The sequence below is a fragment of the Danio rerio genome, chromosome 25 (assembly GCF_049306965.1).
Source record: "Danio rerio strain Tuebingen ecotype United States chromosome 25, GRCz12tu, whole genome shotgun sequence".
Classification (NCBI taxonomy): Eukaryota; Metazoa; Chordata; class Actinopteri; order Cypriniformes; family Danionidae; genus Danio; species Danio rerio.
The window spans coordinates 17,757,465-17,773,946 of NC_133200.1; the positions used below are offsets into that span (position 1 = coordinate 17,757,465).

Genomic DNA, 16,482 nt, shown 5'->3' on the forward strand with positions numbered 1-16,482 from the left:
AATAGTTGTCTGTCTGCAATCACTTCATTTTGAAGGACCACCAACAGCCATTCTGTTGATTATAAGTTGATTGACTATTCTACTGTCGGCTTATTCTACTAACCCTAAACCTAAAAATAAGTGTTAATACTCTACTAATGCTATAGTAAAGCAGTCTGAACAATGTCTAAAATAAAGTACCAAAGTCTAGCCAATGACACTAGATTATGTTCACCTAAAAATCTGCTGTTGCTCACCCTTCTAGTAGAACATTAAAGAGGATTTTTTTTAGCTAAAATTGTGCATCTTGGAGTTACAGCACTTGAAAGTAGCTGTTAAAAAGCATATACATGCAAAAAAAAAAAAAAAAAAAAACTAACAATAATAATAATAATACTCATAGTTTATTACAATATTCTATATATATCTTTTCAGTAAATGTCTGTGTCCTCATGGAAATGAGAAAACTGGGTTAAAAAGGTGTAATACATATGCCATGTGGCAGGGTAAACATCAGACAAACCTTCAAGATACACTAAAATGATACACAGAAGAATGCAGTGAGCATGCGCATGAAGTCCTTCAGCGTGATGAGTATACTGACATAAACTGGACACCATGGTGGATTTAAAAATATCTAACGAGTGTAACTGTTAATGCATCTTCGCTGGTCGTCTAGTTGAGACAACATTAACAGGTTTTGTTTTAATAGTGCTAATATACTTAGCAGCGCCTGCAGCACAAACACAGCTTGGTAATCCGGTATTGTTGTTGTTATGCATGGGGTCCATCCTTCTCCTGGTCGTTATGATGTCACCTTCCACAAGACTCACGAATTGCAGCATTTTGAGATTTTTAAGATTGATCCCTTGAGGAAATTTAGCTATTTTACGTATTGTCTAATTCGTACAAATAGAATACAATTTAAGTAGTATAAAACATGATTTTTAAAAGGAGGTGTACATCAAATACCCCCACCCTGTAACCGTAATTGGGGGGGGTGACCAAATCGTACAAAAATTTATGAATGAGATCATATAAATGAATATGAACCAGCCTTTAAATTAAAAGGTTAAGAATTAACATTAGATTGCATTGTATTTTTCCATTCTGTAACCTGTAATGAAATGTAATTTGTGTACCACTGTAATGTAATTTGAACAACACTGGTATTGTGTGAATGAAAGGCCGAAATGACATTAAACTTTTGCATATTGACCTAAATCCATTGCCTTGTGGACAGGGCCATAGCAAGAATGTGTGCAAGCAGCTCATAAATCAACTTTAGAAAGTGTCGCGAGCCAGCGAACTAGCAATGAAAAATTTAAGTTGCATTTGGTAACATCTATTGAATGATCACCAGATGATTAAGTGCCCAAGAGAGTCCCTTTAACGAGACTTGATTTGACTTATCCTAGTTACACAAAAAACTTCAAGCAGTCATGAATGGCAAATATAGAAGGTAGCAAGTTGACACTTTTTTTCACACCTATTCCCTATGGACTGCACTCCTAACATGTAACAAGCGCTGCAGAGGCAGAAGCTGTGTACTGCTGCTGATACAACGTGACTCAGTATGTAGGCTTATTATTAAACCATCTTTCTTAAATGTCAGACTCAGGCAGCCTGTGTCTATATGAATGTAGGCAAAAGAGAAGTAGCGCCCTTAGTTCTGAAAATGCGTGACAGGATAGACCAAATAGGAATGGGAATTTCATTTTGACCATGGGAGTATTTAAACAGGTATAGTGTCATCTAACCATATTGGATTGGGTACCTACTGCTACCAACTGCTAAAAAGTATTTAGTATGAATGGAATATTGAGTTTTATCATAACCAAATAACTCCCTATAGTGCAAACTTGATTGTCTACTGAAGCAAGGACAGACACAAAGGTGTGCGGAAAAGAACCAACACAACTGCTGTGACAGGACGAGGGGAAAGAGGCCTGATTATGATTAGGGTTTATGTTATGTAACACAGAGGCACTCTAGTAATCATGGTGAGCTATGGGGATGAACTGTTCTGATGGGAGCGCTTGTTCAGCACAATGGAGCTCAGAGAGTGCACACGCATGACACCTCTTTCCCAGCCCAATCCCCATCAGCCTGCCAGTGTCCCATTCAAGGCTTCTTTATTAAGTAAATAACCACTCTGCATGACTGAAACCCGTCATGAAAACATGTGAGGTGAATTCACTCACAGTAACTGCTGTAGATGTACTAATGATTACAAGGCGATAGACTTTTTATTTGTATTATAATCAGCCATCTGAAGTAGCATTTACATTTTTAGTAAATTATTTAATTAGCTTACATGTTTAATATATCACCACGAAGTAGGTATGCTCAGGAGTTTTGCTGCCGATACAAGTACCGATTCTTTGTCTTGATGATCGGTCGATACAGAGTATTAATTCAAATGCTTAATCTTATAATTATAAAGCTAATAATTATATACAATATAACTCAGATATATAAATTAGTAAGAAGAATTACAAACAACGCAATTTGGAAACATTGCAAATGATGAAAGAATAATTCAACATGTCTCAATCAAGAAAAAATTTGATGCATAAGCAGTTAAAATGCACACCTACAGTATAAATCCACTGCTTCGTTACTAAAAGGAAATAGGACTATAAACTGATCGGCTCATGAGATTGGCCAGATTGGCGAGTAACGATTGAGTCATTAATTGTGATTATCGGCCGATAACGATCTTTGGCCGATTGATCGTAGCATACCTACCTCGAAGGCCTTATATGGAACAAGGAGATGATGGAAGGAATTGATCAAGATTTTGTGAACTTGGCTGAGTAAACTCTCTGATCATTTCAATACTTCATGTGAAAATGAAAACTGTGATCAACCATTCCACTTAATTTTGGCTTTTTCTATGGAACATAAAGCAGTACAAATGGACCAAAGGTAGCAGGGTTACCAGAAATTGTAAGGATATCTAAAATACAAAACAAATTAAAAGTAGCCCAAGTAATTCATGTACTATACAGTATTTGAAGTCTTCAGGAGAAAGATGTGTTTTTGTTTTGTTGACAGACACAGAAATTAAATAATTGTACATTAAGTGCTACAATTTTAGCATATGCTTCAGTGCAGTCTGCGTGCAGTTGCATGGTCCTCGCTGAGAGCCGCGAGCTGAGTGGATGAGAGAGTTTGAGCTACTTGTACATTAAGGTAGCGTTCAGAAACTCAAAACAGAGAAACATAAAATCCTACTGCCAGCTAGCGTTTTGGAAGTGTTATTGCAGAGCAACGCAAACAGCACGCAGAAGTATAAATGCATGACAACGTGCAAGGCAGGTGCCGTGGGCCATGCCGATCGCTCGACGAAGAAGTATAAATCAGTCTTTGACGATACATAACTGCTGAAACAAAACAGCATATGCTGGTATGTTTTGATGCTGTTTTTGCTGGTTTTAATGCTGGTCTCAATGCTGGTCTCAGTGCTCCTGACCAGCAAGACCAGCATTGAGGCCAGCAAGATCAGCATTGAGGCCAGCAAAACCAGCACTGAAACCTGCAGGAAATGCATTAAGACCCGCAAGACCAGTATATTGAAACCAGCAAGACCAGCATACCAGCATCAAAACAAACCTTACCAATATTGTTGGTTTACAGCAGTTTGGAAAAGGTTTTAAAATGGCCAAAGTTTTCTGTTATACAACTCCTTTAGGTATATTTAATTTTTAATTTTAATTTTATTTTATTAATTTTTTTTACATATTTTTCACACAGTATCTTCAGGAGAAAAAGGAATCTCTACATCAAAATCTACTTGTCCAAAATATTATAAATGTTACTTAAAATAAAATATATTGTGTTCAATGGGGGAAATTTTTTTTTTTTACCCTGACATTTTAAAAAGTAATCACAGTACCGTGACACAGGGATATTTTTATCCAAGGTTATCATACCATATCATACCATATACCTGGCCAGGCCTAGATACTAATCTAGGCATACCCCTTTTAGGGGTGCCATTAAGGGGACAGTCCTAGTGTACAGGTATATGAGTTCAGTATTCATTCATTCATTAATTTTCTTTTCAGCTTAGTCCCTTTATTAATCTGGGGTCCCCACAGCAGAATGAACCACCTACATATCCAGTATATGTTTTACGCAGCGGATGCCCTTCCAGCTGCAACCCATCACTGGGAAACATCCACACACTCTCATTCACACTTATACACAAGGGACAATTTAGCTTACCTAATTCACCTGTACCACATGTCTTTGGACTGTGGGGGAAACCAGAGCAACCGGAGGAAACCCCACGCGAGCACGGGGAGAGCATGCAAACTCCACACAGAAATGCTAACTGACCCAGCCGAGGCTCGAACCAGCGTCCTTCTTACTGTGAGGCGATCGTGTTACCCACTGCATCACTGTGATGTCTGAGTTCAGTATTTGCACACTTTTTCTATGCTTGTTGCCAGCTACTGGGTGCAAAACAGGACATATTTAGGTGAACTATGCTTTTAAGCAACAAGAAATAACACCTACACAATTGTTGTTTTATCAAAATGTTTGCAACATTCCCATAGTTCTCAACTTTGAACAAAATCTGAAACATGAACAACGTGTTTTCTAAAGCATCTCATGTTACATGTACATGTTAGAAAGACGTTGAATTGCAATCTAGCTGATCTAGAGTTGTAGGAACACTTATCTATGATTCATTAGAACTAATCCAGGGGGTGAACATTTTAGGAGACGGCACATTCTTTTGGCAGAACTCCAGAAATATTTACCTTGGGTTGAACTCTCCTGTTCCTGTGACTCTGTCGGGTACCCCAGCATTTCTGGAGGATCTCAAAGCCACAGCAAGATGGCGTGGTCCCTTCTCCAACCATGATGGGATCTCTCCATGCTGCAGTAACCACAGGCCTCAGTCCCCTGTCCTGTACAGAACGCTCATCTTAACCAAGACGCTCCTTCATTCTTCAAGGATCTAGAGATCTAGGGTTCACACTGAGCAACCCAACGGGATCCCCTCCTCTCAAAGTTCTTCAGACATGTGCTTGTCTAAAGGATGTGCAAGCTCTCGATTGAAGATCACAGAAGATGTAGTCACACTAGCCTTTTTGCAGTAGATCTAGGAGCACATTTTACATGCCAGCATCGCTTCTCTGCTCGGAGATGTGTGCTGTAGGCAGGGATAAATGGGTGGTAACATGGGGTTCACACGGACAGATTGGTGACGTGTGGACAAGACTCCACAAGGGAGCCATCCTGAGCCGGAGACTGAGCAGTGGGGGCTCTCAGTGCCATCTTCCTCTTCCTCTATGGGAAGCATCAGGGGAGTGATCCCTGACAGCGGATCTCCACTCAGGGGCAGGAGAAGAAGATACTGCTGGGACCTGCGGTAACTCCTCCCTCCCAGCGGCCGTATCCTGGAGACAGAGCTAGAGATATTTCCTCCCCTCCGCCGCTCACATTCCCCTAGGACGCTGACAAACAGCAGTGAAGTGCAGAGAGGAAATCTTATCTCCCGGCATGCTCGCATAAGCTGTGGTTTCTCCTGCTACAGCACGGAGAGAGTGGGAGAACTAGCTCTGCCCTTCATAGTGATACCTCCACCATTTGCCTCCATAGAGGATAATATTTCTGACTGTTTCATCCATGGGGCTTAGGGTCTAATGTGTATACCCACATCTCTCAGCGCCACTTAGGAGAGGACAAATTGGATCTTGCGCACCTGCCATCAACTGTGAGAATGGGAATGTGTTTACCAACTTAGTGTTTACATTATTGGTGACATTAGGAAGACCTTAGACATATCACATCAGTCGTGTCACTCAATGGTTATGTAACTGATGTGTTGCCTGTAATCACATGGCTACTGGGGTCTTCAATGTGACAATCTACTGTGACATTACAGGTCTTCTGGAAATAAAATGGTTATAAAATAGAACAGCCTGGACCTGTTGTTAAAACTTTAGAGCTTCTCTCAAATTTCTCCAGAGAGGTATTTGGATTGGGATCAGATTTGTAAAGTATTTGAAACAAATACTCTACCCCAGAGGTGTCCAAACCTAGACTTTTCCAGCTATCCTGAAGATCTTGGTTCAAATGTCTTTAATAATAGAGGTGCAAACTTGTCACCTTTCAGGAAAACTCATCGTTTTCATCTTGAAATAGGTCATTCGCGTGAATCATGTAGATCTGTAGAAAAGGTTTGGTGGTGACGTTACATTTTTTTGCCGAAGATTATAGGGACTTTGGTTTAGAATAGATTTGGTGCAGATACATTAAAACAGACTGACTTTCACCCTTACTGTCTTAACAGTGCAGTAGATGAGCCTCGATTCTGATGCTCTGTGAACTCCTTCATGAGCAGATGTTCACGCAGACAAGTCGACTAACCGAGCTTAAAAGTGCCTGATTCCCCGCATACTGACAGAGCCCCTTGTTTTACTGAGACATGCACACAGCGAACGCAAGAGAACATGGTTTGTTTTGTATTGGCAGGAATAACAGTTTAAAGGTCAGCACTCATGTATGATTAATCTAAGGGTGCACCGATTTGTTTGACAAGTGTGAGTGCTCCGAATCGGGGCCAGGCGGTTGGTAGAAGTGTGCTAGAATATGGTCAGGTTGGGCTTTGGCACAGTACAGACGTGACGTCACTTTTAAGGGACTGTTGTTTATAGATTTATTTATCATTCTTACTTTTCATTGAATGGGAATTGTCATAGTTTATTAAAGATGCAAACCCCCTACAATGACTTTTATGATAATTTATGAGCGTCTTGTTCCATTTTTCAGTGCATTTATTGTGTATGGCCATACAGCCAAAGCACGTTACAATAGTGTGAGGCGGTCTCTCTACACCACCACCTTTTGTTGTCATTTTTTTTTGCCCCGCTAGAATTAGAGCGGTCCCCTCACAGCAAGAAGTTTGCTGGTTCAAGCCTTGGCTGGGTCAGTTGGCGTTTCTGTTTGGAGTTTACATCTTCTCCCCGTGTTGGCATGGGTTTTCTCTGGGTGCTCCGGTTTCCCCCACAGTCCAAAGACATGCGCTGTAGGTGTATTGGGTAAGCAAAATTGTCCGTAGTGTATGATTGTGTATGGATGTTTCGCAGAGATGGGTTGCAGCTGAAAGGGCATCCACTGCATAAAACATATGTAGGATAAGTTGACGGTTCGTTTCGCTGTGGCGACCCCAGATTAATAAAGGGACTAAGCCAAAAAAAAAAATGAATGAACTTATCTTTGCTATCTGCCAAAACAAACAAAAAATAATAGGTTCAAAAGTCCAAATCCTTAAATACACCAAAGAATATCACATTTTAACAACAGAGATGCAAGAGAGGGGGGTGTTGAAGACTGTACCAAAAAGTTGTATCACCATTTGCAAACACAGTTGGGGAAAATTGAATGTATAAAAAAACACCCATGTTGTTTAGCAGTTATTCTAGGGTTGTCCAAGAAGTGAAAAAATACACAAGAACGAAAAATAATTTGAATAAGTATGATTATGGCAAATAGCTATTGGCTGGATTTTACCTCACTATAGCAAGTTTAAGCCAAACACTGCATTAATATTAATAATAATAATAGTAATAAAGATAATCAAAGTCAAATGTCTTCTACTACTTAACCTTGATATTTCTAACTCATTTAATCAAGCTATGTATATTTATGGTAGAAATGGTTTTAGTTATAGTCTGTATCAACCACAAAACCACAGATGTTCAACAATCTATAAATGAATGAACGCAACAGACTGACAGCCAATGACCTAGCTGGCAGATATGCAACTTAAGCATATGCTGCGATCAAGATATAAGTCGTCCAGGTGTAACAGGGTCATCTAGTAGCAGGTGCTGCAGTGTAGAGGCTGTATGGATTAACCACATGTGACACATTTAGGAAGCCAAAAGATAAGGTAGAGTCTTCACCTTTGCTAAGACGTTATTTTTGCACATGACCATATATACGTGTGCCGTATTGAAACTACAGATGGCGATCTATTTTAACAGGTCAACTATGTTGATGACCAATTTAGGCCTGTGCTTGGCCTACTTTAATTAAATAGTATAAGCATAAGTTATTTAGATGACAAATAGTCAAGTCATTTTTAATAACATAACTCAGGAAAAGCTAAATGTGCTTATCAATGGGTGTCTTATGGAAGAACCTGACAGATAATTAGCAAGTTTTGAGGGTTATGATAGACACTTTGAAATGTTAAACTATTTTTAAAGTCTTTAACATGCTATGCTTAAATGCAACACTCAGCAAGATGATCAAAAATATAACACAAGCCTTCTTGCATATTCTAAATATGTCAGCATTAATATATCTAGCTGCAACCGCACTGCTTTTAAGATGCAATTAGGCTTGCCACCTTTTGCCAGCAATTAACATTGCGGATTATCTAACAATTAAATCTTTCAGCATACTAATTTAATCACTGTTAGTAAATATGGTTTATCTATTTTAGATTGATAATGGAGGGCTGCAAAGTCAAGCCATTATAATGTGGTAATAGCTTCAAAAACCCCAGCAGGCACACAATTTCATTCACACGGAGTGTCAGCTTCTATGCCTTCCATTCACTTTGAATGGGTGACGTCAGGCGTTGCCAAACTACATTGTGGATCCATCGGCGCCGCTTCAATGGGGTTGCTTGCTGCAGATGTTAGGACTTGCTCGACATTTCAAGTACCAACGGAAGCGTCAGCCAATCAGATCGCTGTATACAAATACACCAGCTCAGACAGTGGCCTATTGTTGACTAATTTCATTGGCTGACGCTGCTATGACGATCGCGTAAGCCCCAACTTCAGACGACTTCTGTCAAACGATGACATCGAACCCCTGTGTGAATGGGGTGTAATATTAGGTTAGATTTAGGTCGATACAGCAGGTGACCACAATTCAACGTTTAGCCAACGTCTAAGGACAACATTTTTTTGACTTCCAATAACATAATTTGGTTGATTTTAGGGTGTGTTGAAAAGTGAAAAAAATCCAATGTCGAGCCAACATCTTAAACCAACATTAAATTAAAAACAAAACCTAAATTTATTTGGCAGGTATGGAAACCAAAATCCAACATTAGACATTGATATTTGGTTGCTTTTAGGTTGGACGTCAACTCGATTTCCAAATAAATGCAATGTCCCCATGACGTTGGGGTACAACGCCAATCTGATGTCATATTGACGTTCTGTGCCTGCTGAGATCAGTTTTTGTGGGTTCATGTGGACAAAAAAAAAAAAAGATTTTCAGTATGACTCATACCAGTAGGACTAACACCAGGGACAAGTAATACGTCAAACCCTAGTGCTTAAGAATAGGGCTTTATTTTTAAGCATTGCAAGCACCGTTAATGAACATAAACGAATGAATCAGAGCAACACTTGAATCTCTCATGAATGCTGCTGCTAATGAGTGATGCTAGAGATGTACAGATGTCCATGTTTACCACTAGAGTAGTTCAGTGAGTGGGCAGAAAGACAGACTGACAATGCCCCATTCACTTATGCCAGCGTGAACAGAATGAGTAACATTATCTATCAAGGTCAGCCGTCTGGGACAGGCCTCACACGGGCTAATCCTTATCACATGCCCAAATACACAAACCCATATGCATGCACATAGAGGATGGGGCAAGATGGCAGTGATAACATTTATTCATGTTTGAATTACAAGTGCAGCTGACATCTAATTACTCTGAGAAGCTCTGCTTTTGTTGCCAGGGATTTCATTTTGGCTTTGACCTAGACTTCGAATGTGCTGAATCTTTGAGCACAGATGCCCTCGTAGATTGTCTAGGCTAAGGATTGTGCCAAAATGACCCCATGTTTCTGAGCAAAATCAGGGATGCTTCTTCTGACTGTAAGTCACAATCCATGTTTGTTTTGTGTGCTTTTAAACATGTGCTTTCTTGCTATTTTGTGGCATAACAGCACATTTAACTGAAACTGCAAGCTAGCTCGAATAAAACAAGGATCTATTAAGTTTTTTTTTATTTTAGGTGAAGACTAAATATTTGGTATTGATTGTTGTGGGGATTCTTAAATTACAATGAGCTTCGAGACTTATGGATTTTTCATTGTATCTTATACGTGTGTCAGTGGACAACAACTGTTGCATCTGGGTTTCCTAGAGAAATACTTTTATTATGTTCATCATATCTATGGAGATGACCAAACGAAGCACAGATGCTTTTCTGTACACACATTCAAACATTGCGGTAAAAAGGAATGTTCGTAATGGTGCTGGTGGGTGGAATTGTGCAATTCTGAAAAGGTTTGGGTTAGTTCCAGACCAGACAGCTGGTACAAAATCATGACAGCGTTGTTTGTTAACGTTCAAAAAGTCGGTTTTGCCTTCTTCATGACATCGCACACGTTGTTAAAGATGTCAAATGACAATTGGTCAGAAAGCAATGTGTAGTCTTACATGTTTCTTATCCATGACACAAGAATAATTACACAGTCAAAATTAACGACTTCCACCTCTAAATTTCATTCATTCATTAATTTTCATCTGCTTTTCGGGGTCCGGGTCGCAGGGGCAGCAGTCTCAGGACAGAACCCCAGTCTTCTCTCTCCTCCGGGGGGATCTCAAGGTGTTCCCAGGCCAGCCGAGACACATAGTCCCTCAAGTGTGTCCTAGGTCTTCCCTGAGGCCTCCTCCCGGTTGGACATGCCAGGAACACCTCCCTAGGTAGGCGTCCAGGAGGCATCTGAAACAGATGCCAGAGCCACCTCAGCTGACTTCTCTCAATGTGGCGGAGCAGTGGCTCTACTCCGAGCTCCTCCCAGGAGCTCCTCAACCTATCTATTAGGGTGTGCCCTGCCACCCTGTGAAGGAAACTAATTTTGGCTGCTTGTATCCGAGATCTTGTCTTTTCATTCATGACTCAAACCTCATAACCATAGGCGAGAGTTGGAACATAGAATGAGTTGTAAAATTGAGAGCCTTCTGGCTCTAAATTTCAAAGAAAAAAAATTCTAGACATTTTCAGCTGCTGTGAAGAATGTTCCAATTATTATGTAGAATCCACAGAGGAGTCTTTGAGAAACTTTAGCATATTTCCTAATTTTTTATGGTGGTCGCAATCTGCTAGACCAGTAGTTCCCATTCCATTACAAGCCCAAAATGTACCACCAGATCTGCACATGCATGGTTACAACCCAAAAGCTCATTAATAGGGACTTCAAAAAGTGAAATGGATGTGGCAGATGACATAGACATCCAGAATATGTACTATTGCTTGCACATTAAGACTAGGATTCCTATAAGAGCAACAATCTGGAAGCCAAAATGAGGATTGCAACATCCCACTGCCTTGTGGACTTGGTAGAGGTGCACCTAAAATCTGCAAATCTGCAATTTGTGCTACTTGGGAATGGACGTTTCTAAGTTAGTTTAAGGTTTTGAATATAGAGAATATAAACATTCGGATTATAGTAAAATGCATCATTCTGTATTTGAGCTGCATTACACAAGTGCCTTTTTACACAAGCTCTTTGTTTGATTAAATAAGTTATAGTAGTTTAATGAATTCACTATAATAGTTTTAAAGTTATTGAAGGGTGCAAGGTGTTAAATCTACTAGCTTTCTGTCCTCTATTTAATCCTAATGCAACTGACCCATCTGTTTCAGTCAGCTGTCTAATAGCGATCTCGAACTTGATCTAGTGATTAAACTTGAGCGTTAAATCAAAGATAGAAATATGCAGATCCATTTCAATGCAGTGACATAGCCTCAAAGACATTTCATGTTACTGAAGATCTTGCATATCAACATTAAGGCTACAAGAACAACACCCGCGTTTAGCCATAAATTTTACAGTCGTCAGGTAAAGATGTTTATCTTACGGGATTATGGGCATCAGTTAACTAACCTCAAGAGACTAGTTACTGAGTGTTCTCTCGTTGCCTGAGAGAAGGGAGAAACCTCATACCCTAGAAGCAAGGGACCGTCTTGTTATTGCAAAAAGAAAATCCTTCATGCATTAGGGATTTATATATGATAAACTGAATTGGAAATACAATAAATAAGTACTACCTATGTTTTTTTTTTTTTTTAAAAAAGCCAAAAGTTTAGTGTGGTGTAAATGTCCAGATATTCTGGCACTACAACCAAGAGCTACACATATAATAGACGCACTACCCACTTACACTCTTACTATTTCATTCACTACCATACAGTATCAATCTACCATAGTTTTAAAACTCATAGCCTTATTACAACCATCTGAAAGCATCACAAACCTACTCATTCTATTCAATGTCTTACCTTCTCTCTGTTTTCTCCTTCACCTCTTTCAGATTCTGCCCTCGGACCCATTTTTACCTTAGGCAAGGAAGGAGAAGACTGTTCTGCTGAATCCGTGGAGCAAATTAAATAACAAATCCAGTCCTAGTATGGACAGCAGCTACTGCGTGGGCTGTGAAGATGCTGTTTGGGTGCTGTAGAGCTCTAGCTAGTGAGCCTGGCGGCTGGCGCTGACATATCTGGCCCAGACAGGCAAGGAACCTGACGAAAAGGCACTGAGTGATGGAAGCAGGTGCAGTACGGCCTCCAATTGCTCATCTTATACCATCCGCCAGATTCAGTTATATTGCGCTCACATTCGTGTGCTCTTCAGAAACGCATTGCTTAATGTCAGAGTCACGTTCAGATAAACATGGTGGCAATTTTATTGCAGACTGTTTATTTTCATGGATGTGCACTCTCATAAAAAATACTACCGCTGGGACATTAGGCTAAGATGCAAAAGCTAAAAGGTAAATATAAGTACCTTATTTACACCTAAATCTTCACAGTACTTCGTAGTAAGTTTGATTTAAAAGTAACTAAATAAACTATAATGTTACATAAATGTTTTGCACTATATGCATTTTATGATAAAATATAATATTTTAATATACACACATTTTAAAGGGAATGTCCCAGAAATAGTGTGCAAAAGTTGGACTGCTTACAACTTTGGGCAAACCAAAGCTAGACTGGCATCAAAATTGCATTCAAAGCATGTAGCTGTACCTATAATTTGTCCGAAATATTTTAGATATAATTAATTCATGAGCTAAGCTCTGTGTTTTCATTGTGGTGATGTGGTGTTCACACTGTCCAGCTGAGCATTTGCCACTTTTAATATGTTTAAATGTTTGTTTAAAAACATTTTACATTGATAATGGTGGGCTGCATTGTCAAAAAAATGATAAATTAAATGCAACGATTAAACACGTGGAAGACGACCTAGAGGCTATCTTATATTTTGTTATTATAATGTGGTAAAAGCTTCAAAAACCCTAGCAGGCACACAATTTCATAAGACATTAATATTAGTTATATTTAGTTTGTGATGTCAGGTGAATATAATTCAATCTCTAGCCAGCGTCTAAGGACAACGTTATTTTGACGTTCAATATCGATAATGTCGATATTTGGTAGATTTTGGGTTGTGTTGGAAAGTGACCAAAATCCAACGTTGAGCCAACATCTTAAACCAACGTCATATTGACGTCAAATACTGACATTTATTCTTCAGGTTTGGCAACCAAAATCCAACATTTGATAGACGTCAAAGTGATAACATCTGCACAATGTCAAGCTGTAACATCATTAGACGTTGATATTTCAACATAGGCTCATTCTGAAAACGTAGCCCTATATATGTTTCTGGAGATCACAAATTACGTAGCCAGAAGTTCGTATGGCTGCATTTCATTTTCAAAATGAATGCTACAGGGCGGTATGATACCGTTTCTTTTTGTGTTTACTAGCTGACCGCTTATCTCTGTATGGACGGGTTTGTCCTGTTATCTTGCCATGTATGTCAGTGAACTTGAGACATTAAGAGGACTTGACCATGACAACATGGTTTGAGTCCGGTGCAGGACAGTTCCAGAAAGCAGGTAAGACAAAAACAGAATGCAAAAAATAAAATAAACAAGTAAATAACAGGGTGAGAATGTGGGTTCTGACGTCAACTCGATTTTCATTTCCAAACACAATGCAACGTCATTGTGGTACAACGTCAATCTGACGTCAAGTTGCCATTCTGTGCCTGCTTCGACTTGTCAGTTAAGTTGGTTACTCTAGTTTAGCTGTTTAAGAATGTATCGGTAGGATGCCACAGTCATTCCTCATTCGGCCTCAGAGATGAGTGAGGTGAGCAGCAGCTAATTAGCATAGAGACATAAGACGAAATGGCTAACTGTTGACTGAGGTGTTTATTTACACTACCATTGAAAAAAATAAATAAGTTACAGACTTTTATGAAGACCCTAAAGAATCTTATTAACTTCTATAAAATGGGAATTCAATGCCAAATTTAAATTATGTGATTTTTTTTGAAGGTTGTATAACTACAAAAAAACATAAAAGCTGAATATTCTGGGGAACTGTTGACTGTGGCACTTGGAGACTGCACGTGACATCATTCAGAAGACAAGGTGATCTTCCTTTGTCAGAGAAACGGCACAAAATCTTCAGAAACAGTCTGTTCCTGGCCACATATTCAAGGCCAGTTCGGTTTGTTCGAAATGATGCTGTTTAGAACAACTATTAACAGACCTGCATTAACCAAACACAGCTCTTTTTAAAACCACATTAAATCAACGCCATTTAGTTGATGACATAACTAATCCAACCTGTCAAATTTTCATCCCATCATATCATCAAATGATCTGAGCTCCCTTATCTAACATATCCCTACATCACATCACATGGAAATACACACGTTTGGAAAAAGACGCACCTCTGTGACAGCTTATGGTCATGATGACACATCTCAAGACTTAATCAACATGCGATTAATCAACTCTGTCTGCGTGACAACATCTCCGTCACCAGTGTAGTAGAACAGACGATCCCATTATATCATAATCACCTCCATATGATGATGTAACTCCAATATTTGTTTATAAACACGTCTCTGATGATCACAATCTGATGGATTAGATGAGGCATCGACAAGAATAAAGATCGAGTAACAGTCTGTTGCGTAATAACATTCCTTGTATTACATATTGTTGGACAACATGAACAGTATTTGTTTTGTGCTGTTATAATTTGAGAAATTGAGTGTCAACACTGCTGGAGTTTACTCTAACTGAGATAAAGCCTCATTAAGAGACTCTTGAATCACTAAATCCCCAACCAATCCAATTATGCCTTGTTAGGTTGAAGGGGCAACCCAGCTGTCCACAAAGATGTGTCTACTGTAAGCCAAGGGGGTATTATTAGCCCACTGAAACAATTGAAGAGATAACAGACACTGGTCAAAGACAGGGCAACCTACTGTACTGTTACAGTACCTCATATGCACAACAACACTACAGACAGGTGGACAAAAGAATAGATAGGCTGCTGGCATGCCATTTACATAGTTAGGGATGTTCCAGGGGGCACCAGTTGATGCCAAAAAACATTCATTAATAAACTGTCTGTCAATAATTCATGAAGGTGAATTATCACATTGTGTTGGCTTGGAAAAGTGGGTAGGGGTGAAATTTTACAATTTGTGTGTTAACTAAACACAAACCAAACATTTTAAAAAGACATTCGGTCATTGCTCTTTAGTAATTTATTAAATTAAACTCAACTTACGTACCATTATTGCAGTGCCATAATTACTATGGTATAGCTATGTCACCGCACAACACAAAGTCTGCCTGTCTAACGAGTTGGGTAGGCAACAGAGGTGAGAACCCAAATACAGTTTATTAAGAGATTTGCCAGGTAGACAAAGGTCAAAACAGGGACAGACAGGAGCATAGGTAATCCAAAGCAAGGTCAAAAAGATCGGGACAGACAGTAAAACAAAGTAAACAATAAACACAGCACAGGGTAAAAACACAGCAAGTTAAACAAAGAAAACCGTTTATAAGACTCAGCAAAGTATGTGTGAAAGCTTCAGCTTTGTGTTTGCAATCAGTAGTGATCTGCAACTGGTGTGTGTGAGGTGCATGACGGGATATGTAGTCCAGTTTGGTGGCAGATGTGTAGTTTGGATGACAGTGAGTGTTCTCTATCAATCTGCAAGAGCTGGTGATCGTGCAACGCAATCTTATGGCTATTCGTAACTTTTTGATTTAGTGGCTAATTCGTTTGAATTCGTACATCCTAATTCGTACAATTTAGTACGTATTGCTTATCACCCAATGATGGTTGGGTTTAGAGGCAGGGTTGTGTGCCACACCTCCTTTTTTAAATTGTACATTTTAATACAACTGAACTTGTAAGAATTCGTACGAATTAGCCACTAAACTGACAAAACGTAAAATACTTAAGTTTTCTTGTGAAATCAGTCTGGATCGTGACAGCAAGAAATCGAGACATTCGAAAGGTTTATTTTACTAGCGCACATTGTTTGTCTTAAATTGAACAATTAATCAGTGCAAGTTAACCCACTGGGAAAAATGGTTTTGTTAATCTTCAGTCAAAATCTGACCATTTGCTTCCCCTCTATAATGGCTGTCCTTTTTTGATAATGTCAAGTTGAT

General features: G+C 39.2%; 2 protein-coding genes across 11 annotated transcripts in view; one reads left to right on the forward strand and one right to left on the reverse strand.

Moving 5' to 3' along the window:
* dyrk4 (dual-specificity tyrosine-(Y)-phosphorylation regulated kinase 4) overlaps positions 1-16,482 on the reverse strand; it is a 62,961-nt gene that overhangs the window by 35,514 nt on the left and 10,965 nt on the right. For 2 of the 6 annotated variants that reach the window (XM_068217518.2, XM_021470665.3), the window contains exon 1: positions 12,266-12,371. The exons of 2 other annotated variants lie outside the window; for them this stretch is intronic. In XM_068217518.2, coding sequence (XP_068073619.2) covers positions 12,266-12,316 — 51 coding nt within the window. In that variant the 5' untranslated portion in view covers positions 12,317-12,371. Of the gene's footprint in view, positions 1-4,754; positions 5,291-12,265; positions 12,372-16,482 lie in introns of those variants that run through there. 2 more of the 6 variants (XM_009297956.5, XM_009297955.5) reach the window with 2 other exon arrangements.
* The window catches only part of zgc:154077, a 59,070-nt gene that overhangs the window by 2,120 nt on the left and 40,468 nt on the right, over positions 1-16,482 (forward strand). Inside the window, exons 1-3 of one of the 5 annotated variants that reach the window (XM_073942334.1) lie at positions 9,575-9,852; positions 10,532-10,686; positions 12,298-12,536. The gene's annotated coding sequence lies outside the window, so the exon portion shown is untranslated. Of the gene's footprint in view, positions 1-7,821; positions 7,895-9,574; positions 9,853-10,531; positions 10,687-11,709; positions 11,826-12,297; positions 12,537-16,482 lie in introns of those variants that run through there. The other 4 variants (XM_073942339.1, XM_073942336.1, XM_073942338.1 and 1 more) reach the window with 4 other exon arrangements.